The following is a 22,984-nucleotide window of genomic DNA, read 5'->3' on the forward strand; positions in this document are numbered from 1 at the left end:
TCCTTTTCACTTAAATGCGGCTCAGTTAGTCTGTTCTTGAGACACTACTATGTCAGTGGTTCTCAAACCTTTTCATGTGAAGGACCCCCAAAATGATATTTATTTGGCCACGGACCCCCATCTCAAAATATTTAGTTCCAGGGACCACCCAGAAGCAAAATTTGAGTTACAAACGTTCGCTTTGAAAATACACATATTCAAAGATTTGCACACATTTTTCCGACTTTTTCAAAAATAGCAGATCTACAAGCTCGCAGCGCGGCACTCGGTGCCGCGCTGTGAGCTTGTATATCTGCTATTTTTGTTATATTTAAAGCATAAAATATTGCGTCATAATGTGTTCAGGCCTAAATGGGTTAATAGATTGTCATTAGAGCATTATTAACACTGTACCTTGAGGAAGGGGATGAGGTAGGGTTGAGGGGAGGAATTCAGCTCAGCCTGGAGCCGAGTGGTGAACTCCTCTGGCTCAATCTTAGCATCCTAAAAAACACAAATGGGATGAGAATAATACAGGGTTCCCACACATTTTTACCAATTAATTTCCCACACACACACACACACGCACGCACGCACGCACGCACGCACGCACGCACGCGCACACACGCACACACGCACACACACACACACACACACACACGCACACACGCACACAAAGTATGCAATTCTTACTCTACAAAAGTAAATGTGGCATTTTGGACTCACAAGTAGATCCTGCACCAGGGCTTTCACATTCTTGGAGGTTTCTGGGGAGGGGGAATTGTGGGATGCCAACTTGATCAGCGTGGCCAGAAAGTTCTTGCATTTCTTCACGTTTTCCTGCATTTCCTGTAAGAATGAATTCATGAAGAATAGAAAAGGTGAAGGTCACATTGTAAGATTTCTTATTTTCTGTGGACTTTGCAGTCAAAATGTGTGGTCACCAAAGCCACCACTTAAGCACTGGTTGATTTGAGCTGTGGCTGGGAAGTTGATTGCATCGGTCAGTAATTAGTAGGGGTGTAACGATATAGTAACGGCATAAAAAAAAAATCTATTTTAATTTGCAACAATTACTATATCGATATGCAAACAGCAAAATATTGTATCGTTTGGCGTTCTATTGTATCGTTTTACAATGCAAATAATCCGTATCAAATCGTTTTGCAATGCAAATAATAGATTGTATGTAAACTAACTATGTGTGCCTTGTATTTAGCAATTTTAAGAAGAAAACTGAAAAAAGAGGGGTCTAATTACTTTTCCATTCCATATAGCTACTCTTGGTCTATCGATAAATGTGTGTAATCTCTGTGTTCATGTCAGGGTGCTGGTTTGTCCATATGTGTTGAAATACAATTTCCATGTATTTGCCAGAAAATCCCTGTGTTTACTTATTTATATCCATAATATGTTTCCCTTTAAAAAACTGCACTAGCAACACATTTCACACACGCTAAATAGCTACTATAATATATCAATTTTAAATCATTGAATCGTATAGTATCGTATTGCCATGAATGAACCAATATCGTCCACGATCGTATAGTATGTATCGTGATGCGTATCGTATCGCTGTTAAAATGTATTGTTACAACCATAATTAGCCATCGCTCAAGGGCCCTGCCCTAAGCACATAAACAAAGTCTCAGGATGTGTGTTCCTCAGGTCAGGTGAAGAAAAAAAAAGTTGTAATAGACAATTACAATTACCAGACAATCTGCCCCTACTGATACAGTATGTCTGGTAACATCTAAGGGCTAAAACTGTGTGAATAAATACTAGCATTGATTGCAGAACCTTTCGCTGCTGTTCTAGCCTATTTATTGAATTTAGAATTCCCCAGACATGTCAGAAGGTGGAGACCTCTGATCATCTGGCCATGCAAGACGGTGAAAAGAAGCAAATGGCACATCATATGTATCGGATGGGACACAAACAGCAGCAGTCAGCACTGCAGTGACACGGGACTACACTACTCGGGGGAATTGGCATAATGGCTAAATAGGGAGGAAAAAGGGTAAAGAATTATTGGAACAGGAAACAAAAGTGCAAAAGGTTGGTGAATTAAAAAACCCACTAGTTAATTGCTTTTATCTGCATATGTGTTCTCTGTAAATCGCTTTGAAATGTAATTAACGTGTTTGGGCCTGAATTTTGCACAAACCTGCGACGGTGCGGCGGTTCTGGCGGCTGGGGTGGAGACTGTGGCTGCTGTGCTGCTATTCATGGCAAGGTTGCTTTGAACAGTGCCAGGCTTGGCCATGGTCTGTCCTGCCGTTATCACCGTCTGGGCCTTCTGAGGGGCACTCATCTTCACCGACATGGTCGTCCCCACAGGAGCCACTGTGATGGCCTTCTAGAGAAACACAGCAATATTTCATGTTAACATTTAGCTATTTAGTTGACAGTATTATCGAGAGTAAAGTAAGGAAGTAAGGAAGTAAGGAAGGCACTCGCTTGGAGGGCCCTGAACGGCATGAACAGTGTATGGAACTCTAGCCTCCCCCGCCAAATCAAACTTAGCTTCTTCTTCGCAACAGTGGAGTCTGTTCTCCTCTATGGCAGTGAATGCTGGACCCTGAAGCCAACCCTGCAGAAGTCTCTAAATGGGTGCTACACTAGAATGTTGCGTGCAGTACTCAACATCAACAGGAGTGCACATGTTACCAACAGGAGCCTGTATGAGGGTATACCAAGGGTAAGCGAGAAAATTGCCACCAGAAGAATGAGACTAGCAGGACACTGCCAAAGACACCAGGAGCTTCCAGCCAGCAAATTGGTACTGTGGGAGCCAACACATGGGCACCGGTCGCGAGGACGTCCCACAAAAACATACGTGGACGTACTCAAGGAAGACGTAGGGACACAGAACACCAATGAGCTGGCCAGATGTATGGAGAACCGAGATGACTGGAAACAACGATGGAGGGCTCGTCTGAGGACGACCTAGATAGACTTTACGAATACTTTGATGACCCATGAGAAATATTCAATAATAATAGAATAGTATATATATTCATATTATTTGATGTATTATTATTTTAATGCGGATGGATAGTAGAATAGTGAAAGTGAATGGTGAATGTACAAGCCACTTTAAAAAAAAAAGTCCTCTTGTCTTGAAAGAACCAATTTAAAACTGTAACCTAACACCTAAACTCAGCCTGCATGGTGTTTTGACACTTCAATTTAGCTCTTCAATACCAAAACTAAATACCTGCTAACTATGGTCTTAACAGTGAAGAAACGGATGGCATATATAGGACAGCAGCATTGGCAGTAATATTGTATTAATAACATTCTGGCAAGGCAGCTTTTAAGTGTTAAGCTAGCTTCCTTATCAGACTATGACCACCCACGGACCCACCTTAGCATGAAATATGAATTAACACTAGCACTTTGAACCCTTTGGAAAAATATTACTACCACGTTCTAGTTTTACTACTACTACTACTACAGCTAGCTATTCATTTGCATTACGATGATACTTGATCTGATATAGTATTGTGGTATTCTGACAACCCACTCCTGACATAGAAAATGCAACCTCTAGTCTACATAAGACTGCCAAGAGAGACAAGAAACCTTTTGTCGTTTCAAAACCAACAGAACTGACAGAAAGAGGTGATGCACTGCACTGCATGGCACGACAAAACTGAACTGAAGGCAAGAGTTGTTAAGAAACAGTTTATTGCTTAACATAACAATAATCAATCTGAACCCTGTTGACTTCCATTATTTAAAATATACAAAACATATGTAAGTTACTGCCTTGGCCTACTGGCACTGTGTACAAGAAATTTGGCTCTGATTGGTCCAGTCACGTGGTTTGCAGGATCAGCCCTGGAGAACAGTCACAAAGACACTCTTCTAGACGCTTGACCCTTCTATGAGCCATGCCGTAACAAATCTCCTACTACTACTGCTAACATCAGTTAGGCTGAACACGAAAGTAAGGAAATGCAACTTCGAAGCAACATAAGTGTAAAGAACGGATTAGGGTGTTATTATAGCGTAGTACACACCTGTGTGGAAGGACCAGAAGGAGAGGGGGACTGTACCATTCTAGTCTGTCCTGGAGATGCCAGTCGGACAGTCTGGGCCGTTCCAGGCACCTTCAGAAAACAGGGAGAGGGGCAGAGGGCAGAGGTCAAGAGGGATAAAGAAAAAAAGAAGAAAAAAAAGAAGAAGATAAAAATACACTATAATAAACCTTCATAGAAGGAGGGACTGACGTGACAACTGTAACTGCGATCTACTTGTAGTATTTACCGGACTGGGCGCACTGACTCGGACTGTGGCCGCAGCTGTCGGGGTAGCAGGTCTCGGGGGGATGTTGGTGACCGCCTGGCCCTGTTGGGTTTTCGCCTGGGCCTGGGCCAGGACATGCTGTGGTACCATCACCAGCTGGCCAGTCTCTGTTCTCACCAGAACCATGCCTGAAAGGATGAAGGGCAAATAATCGCTCAGTCACTGTATCCGACAGACCTTCCAAGCTGACATACTGTATGTCCAGCTACAAAGATGAATCTAGTGGGAGGTTTAGGCTCTAGGTTTTTGTTGTAAGATTAGATGTTTTCATATTCCCCTTTATTTCTTTTATCTTTTCAAACTTGTCATTTGTTTCTTTGCGTTCCATGCTGTTATTTAGTTCAATATTATGAAGGGTAAAATACATTAATGACGAAGGTGTCTTGGTACATTATAGCTGAGGCTGGTTAAGTTAGTTAACTCTGAGTTTACCAGACACTTTGACAGAGGTTCTATTCCAATATACGTCTACCAACATAGCTGGTAGAATGATGACCCCGCCTGGTCAGCTCAACAAGTGTTTTGCAAAGACATTGCATGGTGCTGAGTGATATTCAGATTGTTCACTTTCACAAAGTCTGTCTTAAAGCAAACTGATTCATCAAGTGACAATTGGCATTGTGCATAACCTTTAATCAAGCAGAAGAACTATATAACAGCGCAGGAAATTGTCCTGATGGTACTGTGGGAGAAAGTTAACACAAACACACACACTGGGGGGATAAATCTATCCTTTATGTCAGCAATCTCATAGTTACCAGGGGGTATGGTAAATCCAGGAGGCAGCTGAATTGTGGTCTGTTGCTGTGGTCTGACAGCCAGCTGAGGGGCACCAGTCCTGGCAGGGCTTGCAACAAGACCCGGCCTCTGCTGCTGGACTGAAGTAGCCATCACAGGTGCAAGGGGCGGCCTCACAAGTCTCACTGCGGGCTGACCAACTCCGTTGACCGCAGGTGTCAGTGTGACAGCGGTGCTGGTCACACTTTGAGGCTGGCTAATGGGGGAATTGATCGCAGACGGAGGGGGGGTACTTCCAAGAATGACAGAGTTGCCAGAAACAGGCTGGTTGGGCACCAACATTTTGGTGTGCATGAGAGTGTTGCTGTGGTTCATGACCTGAGGTGGGGCGGATGCCGGGGAACCCGTGCCCCCCTGCGTGACCAGGGGAGAGAGCTTTGGGTCCATCCCGTTCTGGGACACGCTGGACACGGGGCTGGGGTGCCTTTGCAAAGCAATTGTAGTGGACGCCACTGAAGAAGACTGAGGTATGGGAAAGTTGGGCTGTGAGGCCATGGACACAATAATATTGGAGCCTCCACCGGCACTGACAGTAACGTTACTTATAACAGTGCTGGCTCCAGCCTGGGGCGGTGGGATCACGCCGGGGGAGTTGACCCGTTTCACTGCTCCAGAGTTGCCGTTCAAACTCTGTAATCCGGGCGAGGAGGCAGTTCTGATCCCTTGTTGTTGTGTTGTGATGTTTGGGTTGGGAGCAGACACCACCGATGTGCCCACCGAACCCAGAACAGTAGCCCTGTTGAAGCTAGCAGCAGCAGACTGAGTGGGCAAAGTTACAGATCCTGGCACGGGAGAGATCGTGGGAGATGCTCCAAGTGTTTGTAAATTAGATCCGGCGTTAATTACGCCCGCGGGAGACAAAGTGGAGGTAGAAGAGGTGGGGATCTTGTTGGAGAGCGCCTCATTGGCGCTCGGTTCCTGGTTTAACCCCGCTTTTGGTTGTCCTTGTTGTGGCTGCTGCTGCTCCAGAGACCCCACTTGATCACGCACTTTCCCTGAGAACTGACTGACAGCGCCCGCGGGTCCCTCTCTTTTCACCCCGGTATACGAAGCACTGGGTGTCTTTTGATGACCGAGTTGTGATTCCAACGAGCCAACTAAGTCGCTAACTGCTTTCTCATCCACCTCATTGAAGAGCATGTCCTCCAGTGGGTCGGAGGCTCCCGCCATCTTTGATGTCGAACCGTTGTGCAAATCGTATTTTAGAATGTACGCGTGCGCGCACAACCCGTGTTGTTTACGACCATAGAAACAGAGCGAGCAGAAGGGACTCTCCGTGTCGTTTTAGAAAATGAGCGTTGGTCTGCTATGCTCCTTTTTATTTTATTTTATTACTCGATTAATGTATTTGTTTGGGTTTACAAAGCTGTGCTAGAGGGCCACTAAAACTATTTGGAAATACAATACATTTAATAATAAATACAATTATTCAAATGTAATGAAATGGTGTTCAAATTATAGGAAAATGTTATGTATGTATTTCCTAATAAGTCGAAATTGGTCCTCCATGCACGAACAGCTGTTATTATATTATAATTATTATTTACGTCGCGTCAGTACACTACCCTTATGGCAGCAGGCTTTCCATGAGGCTTTCCTATTTACTGTACACTGCTCATATCCGGTCTACCAGCCTACTTTATCCGGTAATCTTTACGCAATGATACATCATGGGAACACGACACGTTTCCGTATCCGCCCAAGACCGGACGCAAACACGCAAAACGAATTGAGCCCAGTCTTGTGGATCGTCGACTTGTTTGTGCGCGTGCACGGTCCAAATCGTGGCGTTTCTACGTGCCACAGATCTACTTTCCAACCCCAGTGTGTAAACGCGCGATATTATGATTTCCCATTAACCCCCGCGTGAAGAGCCGTTCGATGTAGAGATGGGATTTATGGCTCTTTGAAGTGAGCTGGATCTCTGGGATCCGTTCCTTTCAAAGAGCCGTTCAAAAGACTGGTTCATTTTAGTTACTATGTAGTTACTTAATACTTTGTAGATTTTGATTATAATGTAATTACAAATCACTTCAACCCTATATATACATTTCCTACATTTTATTCATTGGAAAACTTGTGAAATGGGACATTCTGCATAATGAGTACTTTCTACTAGTGCATTTTGATACCAATACAATACTTTTGTACTTTAAAAACTCAAGTACATTTTAATGCCAAACTTATACTTGTTGTGGCAGAGTATTTCTACATTGCAATATTGATACTTTTACATAAATAAAGAATGTTTAAGTAGGCTAGCCTACTTTTCCCACAACTGTTCATTTAGAAAGGAACATGTCTCCCCCCTTCTCCGCGCAGCCTCCACTGGCTCCCGGTTGCGGGCCGCACTGAATACAAAACACGTGATGCTGACCTTCAAAGCAGCCTCCAAAACCTGATCAACCCCTACACCCCCACCCGTTCACTTAGATCAGCCAACACAGGGATGCTGACAGAACCCTCGCTGAAGGCCCCAGGACAGAAATCCACACGTCCGAGACAGTTTGCCCTCCTGGCCCCCAAGCTGTGGAATAAACTTCCTGTCGCACTTAGAACAACGGACTCACTCGCTAGCTTTCGCCGTGGACTGAAGACTCACCTTTTCAGACTCCACCTTGACCCATAGCACCACTCAATGACCATACATGAAGCTAGTCAACATTTTTTTTTCTCGTTACTGATTTTATTGTTTTAGATTGATATTCATATGCATTTGTTATATTGTTGTTGATGTTCTGACATGTTATCTTGTTATTATAGTAATGTATTATCTGCTTATTGTAAGTCGCTTTGGATTAAAAGCGTCTGCTAAATGCCTAAACTGTAAACTGAACGGCTCCCCACTGCGAACCGGATCCCATCGTTCATTTCAAAGAGCTGTTCAAAAGACTCGATTCGTTCGCAAACGTCCCACCTCTAGTTCGATGCAAAATGAGGTAGCCATGTTGTAGCGGGTTGTGTCGTGCGCTGTGTGTATGTAGCCGAGTTGGAGAACAACAACAACAAGCACACATTCAAGGAAGACTGGGGGGGTTCTTTTAGCTTCATCTGTGATCAAGCACGCAGTTAGAAAGCGGAGGAGGGGGCGTCCAGATAGCGGAGGAGCGGCGCGGAGCCCGGAGAAGGAGTCACAATGAGCGGAGGAGGGACGCCCTATCTGGGGAGCAAAATCAGCCTCATCTCCAAGGCCGAGATTCGCTATGAGGGAATCCTCTACACTATTGACACGGAGAACTCCACCGTCGCACTCGCCAAAGGTAAACGATGCTGAAGAAGCCTGATCGTTCCCAGTGGTGGAAGAAGTACTCAAATCTGTCCTACTCTAAGTAAAAGTATCACTATTACTGCAATGTAGAAACACTACAAGTAAAAGTAATTCAAAATGTACTTGAGTAAATCAAAATGTACTTAAAAGTAGAACTTAATCATTATGCAGAATGTCCTGTTTTCAAATGCATAACATTTATACAAATCTTTTGAAAATATCAGATCTACAACTACAAGCTAAAAATGCATCGCAGTGTGAGCTTGTAGATCTGATGATTTCAAATGGCCAAAGGCTGAAGTGGCTAATGTATGTTTATAAAAAAAAATCTAAATCTAGTAACTAAAGTTTTCAATTAATGTATAGTGGAGTAAAAGTACAATATTTGGATCATCCGAGACATAGTGGAGTAGAAGTAAAGGTATTGGTTGGACATTGGAAATATTCATGTACAAACTCCTCAAAATTGTACTTAAGTACAGTACTTGAGTAAATGTACTTAGTTACTTTACACCACTGAAGGTAGCGATGCTACAGCGAGCTGCTGGAGAAGCCTCGTCCTGTAGTTGGACGGTGTGTTTGCAGAAAAAGACCACAAAAAGAACAGATCTATAACAACACTCACACTGTTTCCCAGGACCCTATGGTCGGAACTCATTTGTGGGTCAAGGACCAATTTTTATGGGTCACGACTCCCAATTTCTTTTCATACATTTGAAAAAATATAGATTTTTTTTAAAATAATAATAATAACAAACAAACATTACTGAAATGAATGTCGACGCGTATTTGTTTAGTTGTCATTACGCCATTTGTGTTGGAAATAATAACGTCATTTTGTCGAGCGAAAAGGCTAGTTCGATTATAAAAATATAGCCTATATAATAAAGAACTTGGTTGGGTTTTGTTGGCCAGCAGGCGCTGACCAGTCCAGTCTGGTGTTTAGAATTTTCGGTTGGAGGGGTTACATCATCGTGTAAGCAGAGCTATGTCACATTTCATAGTTATTTACATGTTGTACATGTACAATACATACACAGACCAAGGTATAAAGCTTTTTGAAACAAATGGCAGCATTCCTTTTTTATTTTTTTCTCAATAAGATTTTAATAGTTTACACAAAATGCCTCAGATTTAAAATGTGTTGAAGGTACAGCTCTGTTTATACTGTATGTGCAGTAGGTCTAGATGTCACTCAATGTAGTCCTTAGGGTGGTTGTATTCCATTCTCAGTCAGTTACTAAGTTGTAGTCTATCAGATTTGCTAGCAACCTTATTTGTGCTTAGGAACTGTCAAGAAGGATAAATATCCTTGTCTGTTAAGTCAGCTGATGTCCCATGTCAGCTGATAAACTGACACTCTGGAAGAGAACATGAACTAGTCTGTAACACAGTCACAGGTTAACATCACGGATGATGTTAACCTGTGTATGTCACACAACATGAGTCAGCTTGGCAACATGGTAGGACTGTATGGCATTGATTACACTGTAATACACATATATATCTAACTGAAATGTACTGTTGCACCACTACTTCTGCGAAGTTTCAGGCTAGTTACATTGGCTAACTTAGTAAGCAGCTTTGAATGATCTCTGCCCAAGTTGTCAGAGATGGCGTCAATTACAGTACTACACATTACACCTGGCATGCAAGAAAGGGCTTAACCACTTGAACCCCAGCATTCATATTCTGGGGGGGAACATTAGCCAAGAATAGCTGATGTATGAGCTCCTAGATTCATTATTTGAATTGCCATTATGCATATTGATTAGCAATTTCCAACATTGAAGTCCTCTACGTGAGCTCATCTTGAAAAAACATTGCTATGCAGAACAACACAATCCTGATGATTCCTGGGGCAGAAGGAGTAAAATGCTTTAAGTGGTTGTTAAATTGTAAAATATATGATGGTTGTCTTCCTGTTAGTTCGCTCTTTTGGCACGGAGGATCGCCCTACTGATAGGCCCATCCCACCCAGAGATGAGATATTTGAGTACATCATCTTCAGAGGAAGCGACATCAAGGACCTAACTGTGTGTGAGCCACCTAAGCCAACATGCTCTCTACCCCAGGATCCTGCCATTGTCCAGGTATACAAGCAACAAACATTTTTTTTTTTTTTTTTACTTCTTCTTTTTTTGCATTGGAAAATTATTCTTCTACTCAAATCTCTTATCAGTCTGATTAAAATAAATAATAGCTAATGACACAGTGTATTAACCTACTACTTGAAAAAGTGGTAAAGTGAAAAGAACTTGGCAACCACAGCAAACCATTTTTTAGATTAAGCCTAATTTGTGCTTCATACTATGTTGTTATTGTGGGTAAGTGACACTCCCATACTTGATATAAGACCCTACAAATTAAGCTTACGCTAGAGTTATGTTCTGTTAATCTCTGCAGTCTTCCATGGGCTCAGCTCCATCATCTGCTGCTTCCACTGCCTCAACCCCATTCCAGTCTGCTGGTTCCTATGGCCTCTTTAACAGGGTCCCAGTTCCCCAGTACAGCCAATTCAGCAACAGCCCTCTGGTTTCCCCACAGTTTGGAGCTGTTGGTGTCGGTAAGATCAACCATTCAGGTTCACATACTGGGAAAGGGATTAAGTAGAATTAAAGAGCGAATAATCTGTTAACTATTGCTTTGCCTCCTCTTGTGCCATGAAAACATAGTTTTCGTCGTTGTGAAAAGAAAGCTGTGAAATTCATTCTGAACTAGGAGCTTGCTGTGAAGGTGGCCCAGTCAAGCATACTATCCAAAGGTTCAGGGTCACTGTTTGGCTCATGGACCACATAGGCATGCTACAAGAACTGATTCTTCATCTCAGTGCGCGCACAGACCACTGAGGTGACGCTTCCCCCCCTACAGTCACACACACACACACACACACACACACACACACACTCGCTTACTAAATATGTTTAATTATTATTAATCAGGACTTGTGGTCCTAATTATTCAGGGTGCAAGATTGTAACATTGAACACTTTGTGGAATAATCCATGTGAAAAATGACCCCAAAAAAAAAGGAACCAGGAGTGCACTCAATACTCTGCCTGCTGTTCCTTCCTATACAGGACGATCAGTACCCTCATTTGGGAGTGACACAAGCACAGCAGCCACCCAGTGTCAGGGCAGTGCAATTGGCTCTGCTCTCCCCACTGACTCACGATCTCTGGGTACCGAAGGTAAAAGCGGGTTTGAAAAGGAAAATCCACGGAATCTGTTTGACTAATTCTTACTACACTGTATGGTGCTGCCCCCGTGTGCCTCTATCGTGAATTGTTTTGATGAGGATGACGTTTTGAAGAAGAATGAGATTTCACTGTAGCCACACTTATTACAAGCCAGATCAAGTAGAAAACACAAAATCTGTCTGGAATGAATATGGTTGCCTGAGTTATTTGATTTACAGTAATTCACTTGTCATACACATGCAAGTTTGCTTTAAAAATAAGCTAATGTAATAACTGCATCAATAACATATACATATTTTGATAAATCTTAAAAAAGTGGATATTTATGTGACTTTCTTACAATAACAGTTCTGTGTTCTGATGACAAGATTATAACTGCATGATTATGGCTGTCTTGATAATCAGCATTTTCAGTGTTATTTAATCATTTTGTGTCCATGGGCTTCCGTTCCATTTTAGGCTTTGATGTCCGTGCAGAGCATTGTTTAATTTAAAGTTTGACTCCTAATTAGGTGATGTGCATTTTCGAACCTGACCTCAATCTTGGTTTTAATAGTGGTCAAATAAATATGTCCATTTGTTATTTATCAGTTGTCAAGACCAGTCATCTTTAACTGTTGTCTTTTGTTCCAGGTCGTAGTAGCCCCAGCCGGGATACCCTAAGGAAGAGTCCCACCTCGGAGCAGGCAGTACAAGCCACCCCGTCGGCTCCATCTTCCGCCCCCACTGCTCCTGCACCCGGGCTGGGACGCAGGAGCCCTGCCCATGGCCGCACAGCCCCCGCCGGCCATGGAAGTCAGAAGACTCAGCATCAGGATGGCATGGAGCCCAGGCGGGGTGAGACTGTCAGGGGTGTCGGCAGCAGCCAGGGCTGGCCTGCGCTCCGCCCCACCTCCGCCTATCACACCACTGCTGTAGATAGGGCTCCCACTGCAGGGTTTACCCACTCTATCTTTAGGGCCTCAGGTGAGAGCCCAGTCCAGTGTATACACTAATGTTTGTTTTTGTTTTTGTGCCACTAAAACAGCAATCATTGGAAAAAGAAACCTGACAGTTTGTATAATTGCTTAACATTTTGTTCCAGAGGTGCCATATTTGAAACCATTGTGCCTTTTTCTGCAGAAGGTAGGAGACTAGTGGCAACAGCTCGATACAGCACAGGGCTGTTTTTGCTCTTGATTGTTCAAGGTGTTTTTATTTTTGGAAGACTAAAGGACTCTACTATTACAGGCACAGATGCCCAGAAAGTCCACAAGCCCGATTCTGAGCAGGCACGAGGTGAAGGCAGGGATACCTCTAAACGTTCCACAGGTTAAACCCCACCCCTCCGTCTCTGAAATCCATCTTCACAAAGTTTAGAACTCTATGCCCATAAAGAGTGCATGCCTTTCCAGTTCCTTTTTGGGCAATGGAGCCCATAGCCCATGTTTTTCTTTTTTTGAAAGTCATTCAGCCTCGCATCCCTTTTTTGTTTTAAATTGATTGTTTGTTTGCATACGTGTGCAGATTGACATGCTGTTCGTGTCAATGACTTTAAAGGTGAATGATAAGCCATTTCTTAGTTTGGAGGTTATGCTTGTCATGCTGATCACTATTGGTGTTTAGTAACTGTGATTAGTGACCTTACAGCATCATTCCATGTTTGTTTTGCATCTGACTTTAATGGGAGTGTTTTATAGCCAACACCATGAACACTTACTTATGTATTATGTTGGTTGGCAATTGAAAAAGACAATCTTTGTCACAGCAAGTATGCTCTTGTGTTCTTTTGGTATGCCTGTTTAGCAGCCGCAGGTGCCCCAGCAAACCGGCGCAGTCGAGGAGGCGGTCACCGCGGCCGGGGCCGCTTCAACGTGCGCCGCGATGGACCCATGAAGTTTGAGAAAGACTTCGACTTTGAGAGTGCAAACGCCCAGTTCAACAAAGAGGAGATCGACAGGGAGTTTCAGAGCAAGCTGAAGCTGAAAGGTAGCATAATATGTTCATAGCAACACCTCAAAAGTTTCATTTTGATGATGGCAGCATTTCATTATGTAATTTTCTCACTGGAAGTTGTTTGTATATTTATGAAATTGGTTTATAATTGAATTATGAAAGATTTTTCTTTTTTGGGATTTCTTTTTTCTTTTTATGTTTTAAAATCATAATTAAAATGTCCGTGACCCACAAATGGGTCTCGACTGAAGGGGAGCACATACTGGACGCGGGCGGCTGCTCTGCGTCGCGTTGCGGTATCGACGCACGTGAAGTGCCCCGCGGTAACCCCAACTGGATGCGGCGCGCTGCCACACAGCACATCCATTTCCCTCGGTGGGGAGAACCATGGGAGAACATGTTCACCGCGCCGCAACACTGGAAAAATAGAACAGCTGCGTACCGGCGGCGCCGCGGCAGGCGAGGCGGCAGACCCGCGGCTGCGAGCGTCTGACGCCGCCAGTGTGGGTTAGTTCATTGAAAATAATGGGGCCGTATGTTTTGACGCGCCGCCTCCGTGCCCGGTGTGTGTTCCTCTTCAGTGTTTGGGAACCAGTGCTCTAAAGGGATAATCAAGTCAACATTGAACCTTGCATCCTCCAGATGAGAAGAGTGACAAGCCAGAGAAGGCGGTGAATGGAGAGGATAAGGGAGACTCGGGAGTGGAGACCCAGAACAGTGAAGGGAACGTTGATGAAGAAGGAGACCCATTGGGCCCCAACTGTTACTACGACAAGACCAAGTCATTCTTCGACAACATCTCTTGTGATGACACCAGGTATAGCCATGCAGATCAAAATAAAGTTTGCAACAGCATCCACAACGTACCACAACGTACCACAATCAGAAACCCTTGAAAGTCATGTAATACCATACTAGCTAGCAAACAAAAGTACAGTACACCAACATTATGTAAGGGATAAGGGATAACGTCTGGCTCAGCGGTCGCTATCGAGAAATAAAGATCCCGACAGGCTGAAGGGATTTTTATTTCTCGAACGACTGCTGAGCCAGACGTTATCCCGCTTATTAAATGGCTACTTAATAAATAAATTAATAATTTGACTAAAAACTAAAAACAAAACAAAGTATTTCCTTGCTTACAAGTAGTGAAAGTATTCCACAAGTACTGCACTGGGCGTCCCCCCCAGCGCAACAAGGTCGCCTCGGGAAAACACAAGGAAGTTGATCAAATAGAATCCATTTTATGTTACTACATCGTCTATTTCTAGCTTCAAATATTTTTAAAAACATTCTTGAAAGCAACGTTTAGTGGTAAATGACACTATGTGTTTGTTTACATGTTGAATACAGCATAAAGTTCACGCAGTGCAGCAGATGCTTTGAACCTTTGATTAAGCATCGGTCTGTTATAGAGCGCAGCTGTCTGTTATCCAGAAATAACACACCACTGATTTCAGCGATTGGCCAATCATAATCAAGCATTCAACCAAGCCGTGTAATAATACTAGGTGGTGCGTGACATAATGGCAGGGGTCAGATAAGTGTGCTTAAAGGCAGCACTTAACCACGTCGGCAACGGAAGAAGGCGGAAAGTGTCTGCTGCAGACAGGGATTCATCGGGAGCTTGTCGGCAAGAGGCGCTTGCCGTTGATGAAAACTGGACATGTTCAGTCTTTTGCTGTCTTTTTCTAGGAGTCGGCAGAATTAAGGGGGTTGTAGAGTGGACCTTTAGTTTGCTACTGCTGCAGAACCAAGCCTAAATTACATTTTCCCGCCGCACATTTGAACTAAATACCATATTATCAATCTCAACTATCAATTGCTATACCAATCGATCAGCTCCAAAGCCAAGCTAAGGCTAAATGCTTTTTGTTTTTTAACAGGGCTGAAAGTGTGTTGCCACATTTGGCAGATTCTGTGAGTGAAACAAGCAAACTGGTCTATGAAAACAAGCCCAAAAGAAGCAACCATTTTCACCACTTTAGCCCTATTACATCAGCTTTTTTTTCTTTCTTTTTTTCATCTTGAAAGCAAGACCCAAATAAGCAACTACACTTCGGAAAATAAACGATAATGATGAGCAGACCTGGCAACAGACTGGCAGACAGAGATCAACGCAAAAACAATGTTCTTTCTGCCGACTAGAGTTTGTGCTTAGTCTGTACCAACTAAATGCCACAGACTGCCAGTCTGAAGGAGGTGGAAAGAGTTTCTTGTAATCTCTTTGGTGCAGAGTCACCTTAACTGCTAGTGCTACGTCTGCTGCAGTATGTATGATTAAGTGTACAAGGACAGTACTGTCAGCCGCAAGTAAACACCTGCTGCAGGGTGCAGTGACAGTCTTTTGTCATGGGAGCATGCTGGTTCATATACATGCACTGTTAATGTCCTTGCATGTGAGTGAACCAGCCACCATTTGAATCCTGATGTCCATGAAATGACTGTATTGTTATATTTTATTTTCATTAGGAAAGCGAACGAAAAATCTGGAGGCTTGGGGTTCCCAAGGTAAATGTGATAAAATATCTACCAATTACACACATTATTATTTGCCACAGCTTTGATGCTTATTTTCTTAAATCACCTGTTATATAGTTCATGGTATGAACGGCATGTGGTGAAAATGATGAGATGTCATGAACATGTAGATTGGTTCCCCCCCCAAAAAAATAGTTTGAAAGCTGACTGTCCTCTCTTTTACTGTTTCGTGCAGGGAACGGAGAAATACCTGGGCTGAGGAGAGGCGGATGAACGCAGAGACTTTTGGCATCCCCTTACGCCAGAACCGAGGCCGCGGTGGTTACCGTGGGCGTGGCGGTGTCATGGGCTTCCGTGGGGGCAGAGGTCGCTCTAACAGCCGAGGGTCCTTTGGACCTCCCCATGGAGGCGGTGGCTATAGGGGAGCTTACAGAAACAGTCAGGGAGGCCGGGAGTTTGCCGACTTACCAGAGTACAGGGTAAATTTTATCAGATTTTTTGAAAGATGATGGCCTTGCTAGCTCTAATATACAAGTCTTAATGTTTGGAATAATGCAGTATTTCCACCTTGAAGAAAGTTTACCAATGTTGATACCGGGGACCGAGTTCAATTACTATACAGTCATCATATCATAGCTAGAAATGAGAGACGTTCAACTTATACCACCTCTAAATCTATGTGGTAGTGACACAAAAAAAATGGTCTTGACTAGTTTATTTATTTGGAAGAACGCTGCTCACAAGTGACATTGCAGAGTTGTGACCAGTAGAGGGTTAAGGCTCTTGAGTCCGTATTTAGCGTCTAAATTGTCACACGCAGTTCTAAATAATAGAATAAACGCAACAGAATAAACTCAACAGACTCAGTGTGCAAGGTGTTGGCACATAACTATTTTCATACGATGATCATGATGGATTGAAAGTGTACAAAAACATTTAGAAGCTTTTAGAAATTCTGTTATTGTAATACTTCCCAGCAAGCACGGTCAGGACCTGGACCAATCAGTGACGTCTCGATTGGGGCCAGATCAAGTCAAACCATGACTAGTCAGATCTGGCCTAGAATATCACCTGATTTCAACCAACATAAATCCTTCCCACAAAAACGGACGTCCTGGATTAATCAGAGAGGGTCCGATCGAGGCCCGATAAATATCTTAACTAGTCAGATATGTCCCGGAATATAACCTTGTATGCTCATATTTCAACTAACATTACAAACAATAACAATAATCCTATAGTCCATATGACGTCCTGGTAATGACGTCAAGATCATCCCCATATGGGCTGTGAATTGGCCTAGTTCTGAACTTCACCGGAGGATGTTATCATAACATCATCATGACGTCATCTGGCTTGCGGGGTTCAGATGACCACAGGATTTAGGGATTGTGGCTTAAACATTTTACCTAAAAAAGCAAAATATACATTTTTGGCTATATGAAAAACATGGCATCAATACAAAAAGGTTCTAAAAAATAATGACCATAATGTTAGTTGACAAACTCAAAATAATGTCTAATGTTTATTGACAAACTCAAAATAATTGTCTAATATGTTTATTGAAAACTTGGTGGATTTTGCTGTAGGTACTAATAGAAGACATTTTCTGCTCAGTTTTTGATGATGCTGTTTCTTTTGTCTTTTTTTCTTTATTTATTTATTCCAGAAGGACAACAAAGTGTCTGCATAGTACAACTGGAGGAAGAGTCCATGGAGAGGTGCAATTCCTTGTGCTAAAAAGTTATTAAATTAGTTTTGGTTGCTACTTTTTGACTAAAAGAATGAAGATTGTGTACTAGCTGTATATTCGTCACCAGCACTGGGTAGACTGCTTGAATGCAATTTCCTTTCCATATCTTTTCAACAATGGAAACAACAGCGCAGTCCTTCAGAAAATTCAAGAGCTCAACAAGAAACATTTCCAGGTGGCTGAAAAAGAGGATAAAATGTCATATTTCAGAGGGTCAGAGGTCATTATTATTATTTCTTTTGTTTCGTTTTTTTAATGTTTTTTTTTCTCCTCCCTTTCCCTATAAACTTGTATTTGATAATATTTTGTTTGATGTTGAGGGTCATAAACCTCAGTCCTTTGACTGATGGTCACTGGCATAGCTTTATTTTTGGGAGGGGAGGAGGGGGTATTAGCCTTTAATGTAACTTAAGCACCAAATCAATCCACAGGGTCTCAAGTCACAGCTTTTTACCATGTATTTTTCTATCACCACTCACCCTCCCACTTAACCTACGGTGTTCCATATATATTCAGTCCATTCACTTTGGTAACTATCCCAATTCTGAAGTGGCAGTGCTTGTTTTTCCCACTAGATCTTCAAACTCATAACGCAATATTCAGTTTTGACTGACTACTGTCTCCTGTGTTTTAGTAATGTCTTCTATGACTTATGTTAAATTGTAGGTTTGAATCAAAGGAAGAAATTCTGTCGAGTCTAACATAGTTTAGATGTCAACTTGTACTTCAACCTCTGTTTTTTCTTGTGGTAGTGTTACCAATGCACAACTCAACTTGGTGTTAACGCAACTTAGTTTAAGGCAGGAGCATTGCAGATCATAGGACAAAGCCGACTTGCTTTTATTTTTTAAATTGTTTCACAGGCTGCTGGTACAAACATGAGTTGGAGATGCTGCTCTTTGCTACAATCATGTCTATTAGTTCTATCTATATAGGCAAGATCTAAAAAAAAAAAAGAAGTTATGAGTTGCTTCCCAGAAAATGGTCCAGTTAAGATTGATTGCACTTAGTGTCTTGGCTAAATACCTTTTTGAGATGATATTCATAATAATGTGTAATGTTCACTTTTATGTCAGCTGCTGTTTCATGAAGGACACTAATTTCCTCTGGACTGTTTCTGGTATCTTTTGTAACGTCATCCTGATGTCCATAATGTCAAGCACAGGTACAGATAGACAAAGGTCTGTCTCTTTAGTTCATCTGCTTATATTCTTACTCCACATTTAACTTGGATAATCTATCAATGCCACTAATTTTGTCCCATGGCACTGCATGGAGGTTGATAGCCTACTAAAGCTACATAAGAGATGTCATGTCAATGCAGTTATTCTGACAGAAAAAAATGAAAGACTAATTATATATACCTATCAGGGTGTAGCAACTAGTCTGCTAGCAATATTGATGTATATTTATGAGGACATGAATGATGAAGCCCAGTTGGGGAAAGGCAAAGAGGAACTGATGAAGTTGGACTGAATCAAGTCTTGAATGGGATTTTGATCGGGCAAGAAATGTATACAGTTGCACTTTTACAATTTCAAAATTGTATTATAAAGTGGTGTCTTCTGCTCATCTGTCCTGAGATTTTATTCTGCTGATCATGATAGAATTACATTGATACTGTTATCATATTACCCAACATGTCTCATGGTTCCCAGTAGGGTAGCTAGATTTCAGAGTGGAGTTTTAATTTGTGGATTATTTGTCTCTACAGGCAGAGAATAACATGTTAGCTTTTACTTCTATGTGGTGCAGCAGATTGAATGGGATTACACCATGGGCACAACGACCACAGTGCCAGAACGCAATATTTATTTATTTATTTTTAATCCCATGATTTTTGCAACCCATTATTTTCACTTGTATCAATATTGTCTAATTTAATCCTGGGCGCTACACTCCCTCTGCCATCCCGGGGAGAGCAACAAACTGACTTCGTGTTTCCCTCTATGCATGAGGAGTCCAAGCCACTTCTTTTCACCTGACAGGGGCGTTTCCCCAGTAGGATGTATGTAGTACAAGGAAGGAACACGTTTTTACAACTGGTTCCTTTCCCCTCCATCAGGTGCCTGGCTGACCAGTGGGAGGCAGTATAGAGACCAGGATTACTGCATGTTTTTTGTGAGGGTACCTACCCTAGGGGACACGGTGAGAACATGCAAACTCCACACAGAAAGGCCCTTTTACCAACCCCACCTAGGGTGTAGGCACATATGACGCGGGGGAGACAGTGCCAAAGAGCAACAATTTTAATAATTGGCATCTGTCTTTGAGTCCATATAAGAATAATCCGGTTAGAACATGGGTCAGAGATTTGATGTGTTTTATGTTATGTCAAGAGTTCAAAAAGACCTGGCAGTGGCATACACTAATGCAAATTAGTGTTAATTTAATGGTTAAAATGACTTTTATTTTAATTTTTTCCTTTCTTTTTAAAAAGATGTCGGTTTGACATGCAAAGCTACCTTTAATGTACTTGATTGTGCTCAGGAAATGTATAGAAAATATATTATGGTCTGCCTTAATGCTAGATCATCACTAAGGTCCCCAGATGATTGAACATCTATGAACAAAAATCAAAATATGTTAATTTGTTGTGTAGTTATAACTGTAAAAGTTGTTTTTAACTTTAGCTTGATGGTGGTGCAGCTCCTAACGTGAATTAATTTAAAAAATGTTTTCCAGTCATGAGCACATACTGTACGATCATAGAGCAAACTGTTTACTGTTAGGCTGTTAAATAGCTATTTATTTGCATCAGGTCACTAAGTAATAAGTATGTAGGTCAGTGTGGCTAAGTGTCACTCAGAATAGAATATACAGTATTTGATTTCAGTTTTACCATCTTCTAATTGGCTCTGTGCATAACTGTTGACCAGGTTTCCAGAAGGTGGCATGACTGTTCCAGTTAAGTTTCCCATAGGTTTGTTTGATTGGCTAGGCAGCAGGTCTGAACCAGAAACACATGACATCTTCATATTATGTATTTCCAGTTCATATCTGTTGCTGAGCTAATAAAACAAACCTATTAGGCCTGAACACAATATGACGCAATATTTTATGCTTTAACTATTGAAAAATAGCAGATATACAAGCTCACAGCGCGGCACCGAGTGCCGCGCTGCGAGCTTGTAGATCTGCTATTTTCGAAAAATCGTGAAAATTAGAATTTTGACCCGATTCTATAAGTGTCTTTTGAATCCTTCTAAGATTTTTGGAAAAAAACCTATGTTTCTATGTCAGCAATCTGGCCAGCCATCGTCAAAGAAAAGGTCCTTTTCACTTGACTGGAGCTCAGTTTGTCTGTTCTTGAGAGACAACTATGTCAGTGGTTCTCAAACCTTTTCATGTGAAGGACCCCCAAAATGATATTTATTTGGCCACGGACCCCCATCTCAAAATATTTAGTTCCAGGGACCCCCCCCAGAAGCAAAATGTGAGTTACAAACGTTCGCTTTGAAAATACATATATTCAAAGATTTGCACACATTTTCACGACTCTTTCAAAAATAGCAGATCTACAAGCTCGCAGCGCCGCACTCGGTGCCGCGCTGTGAGCTTGTATATCTGCTATTTTTCACTGGTTAAAGCATTCAATCATTTCTAGGCCTAAATGGGTTAACTGGGACGTGGTTGTGTCACCTTATGGAAACCCGGAACAGTTATGCACCCTTTGTAAATACAGCGTGGCTGTCAAGCTTATAAGATCTTTACTCTTGGAACATTATTGTGACGGCCAGTTCAAACCATAAAGTCTTAGTCCAGGCTTTATGTTATCAAGAGGGATAATTGATAGGAATAGTGGTTCTCAACTATTTCAGTGCTGTCACTTTAACCAGAAACAAATGCCATAGCTTTATATGTTAATAATTCATGGCACACAAAGCCTTGCACTAATGTAAGGGGAAGCATTGATCAATGAAAAGAACCGCTGGACACGGTATACCAATGTGTATTGGACCTTATTTTTTTGGAGACTTGATTTGGTTGAATTGAATTGTAATAAACAATGTAATATCTTCTAACCTCATCACAGCAAAGTGTGATCTTAACCTAAGTTTTCCTTGGCACACACCAGGTTGGAACAACTGGTATAACCACTTAAAACAGTACCCTATACTTGGTTGACAGGATTCCCAAGGGCTCCCTGTTTTCACTATAGGCCTACTAAACATGTTTGTGAAAATAGATGGTCTACAGCTTGCACTGTAACCTTTTTAGACCAATGTTTCCCCAGAAGAGGGGGATATGTGCTAGGAGTTAAAAAGATAATGGTAGCCATACACAAAAAAAATATATATATATGAGAAAAAGATCTGGCTTGTGTACCAACATTGTTGGTACGATTGAATAGTGTTGAATGTCATAGCATATATAATCATTGATATGTAATTTAAACCCTTGTCCTGAGACTGTTGTTTATAACAAAGTGTTTACTGCTGTTTGCTGTTGTAGGGCATGGGTCTTCAACAGGGTGTTCCTCAGAGTTCATACGGGGGGGGGGGGGGGGGGTGGGCTGCCAAATTGTTGCGTGATAGGACCATTTTCTTTTTAATTAATGTCTGAAAATACATATTAATACAAATTCAACATATTGGCAAAGATATTGCCCAAACTAAAAACCACAACACTGATGATAATGCTGTCAAAGAAATCTATGAAGCCATCGAAGCTGCAGCATAAATTGGAGGCAAGCTAAAAGAAAAACCTGAATACTTCCAAAGTTTCAATCTAGTCTCAAATCTTTAACGGTCAACAGACATTCAGATAAATATGTATGTAGAGGGTCCCTGCATCGTCTCTCAGCAGTCCTTGACCAGAAAAGGGTTGAAGACCCCTGCTATGGGGCGACTGAATTACTGAAATGTAAGGTGGTAGTCAGAACATCAAACATGCACAGGGGGTGGTCATGTTTTCTTAATGATTTCTTTTTTAATAGATTGAATGCTTATACAGTAACAGTTTGCAAAAGGTACAAAGTTATACAATAATGCTAAAAGGATAACAAAAAGCCCTGAGGGCTTGTTTTCATCGTGGTCCTGTGTATTCGATTCACCAAGACATAAAGAGACACAATACTAAAAGTAAAAGTATATTTACAGAAAAACATTTTTGTCTTCTGGTTTCCTTGAACAGTTTCTGGAGTCATATAGCCACATGTTTTGTCTTTGAATCCAGCATGGTGACATCCTCCATTGTGGGCCTCATTGGACTGTTTTTATGCATAAAATAAACAGTTAATTGTTACTTTGTCCC

The 22,984-nt window shown here is 41.9% G+C and overlaps 2 protein-coding genes across 3 annotated transcripts in view; one reads left to right on the forward strand and one right to left on the reverse strand.

Annotated features, from left to right (window-relative positions):
• LOC308293965 (transcription initiation factor TFIID subunit 4-like) overlaps window positions 1-6,276 on the reverse strand; it is a 34,792-nt gene extending 28,516 nt beyond the window's left edge. Inside the window, exons 1-6 of the mRNA XM_080736644.1 lie at window positions 5,052-6,276; window positions 4,255-4,421; window positions 4,008-4,097; window positions 2,147-2,338; window positions 706-828; window positions 394-483 (exon numbers count right to left, since the gene is read on the reverse strand). Coding sequence (XP_080592770.1) covers window positions 394-483; window positions 706-828; window positions 2,147-2,338; window positions 4,008-4,097; window positions 4,255-4,421; window positions 5,052-6,261 — 1,872 coding nt within the window. The 5' untranslated portion in view covers window positions 6,262-6,276. The remainder of the gene's footprint in view (window positions 1-393; window positions 484-705; window positions 829-2,146; window positions 2,339-4,007; window positions 4,098-4,254; window positions 4,422-5,051) is intronic.
• Window positions 6,277-8,037: 1,761 nt separating this feature from the next.
• On the forward strand, window positions 8,038-19,302 carry lsm14aa (LSM14A mRNA processing body assembly factor a). 2 transcript variants are annotated; one of them, XM_080737553.1, is made up of 10 exons: window positions 8,038-8,351; window positions 10,289-10,452; window positions 10,766-10,925; window positions 11,440-11,550; window positions 12,193-12,525; window positions 13,345-13,527; window positions 14,137-14,311; window positions 15,967-16,005; window positions 16,211-16,454; window positions 17,645-19,302. In XM_080737553.1, exons 1-10 carry the CDS (start codon window positions 8,228-8,230, stop codon window positions 17,666-17,668), a joined length of 1,557 nt encoding a protein of 518 aa, XP_080593679.1. In that variant the 5' UTR covers window positions 8,038-8,227; the 3' UTR covers window positions 17,669-19,302. The 2 variants fall into 2 exon arrangements, with proteins under 2 accessions (XP_080593679.1, XP_080593680.1); XM_080737554.1 differs by lacking the exon at window positions 11,440-11,550.
• Window positions 19,303-22,984: the final 3,682 nt, after the last annotated feature.

This window comes from Nannobrachium achirus, assembly GCF_963921795.1.
Source record: "Nannobrachium achirus genome assembly, chromosome: 11".
Lineage (NCBI taxonomy): Eukaryota > Metazoa > Chordata > Actinopteri > Myctophiformes > Myctophidae > Nannobrachium > Nannobrachium achirus.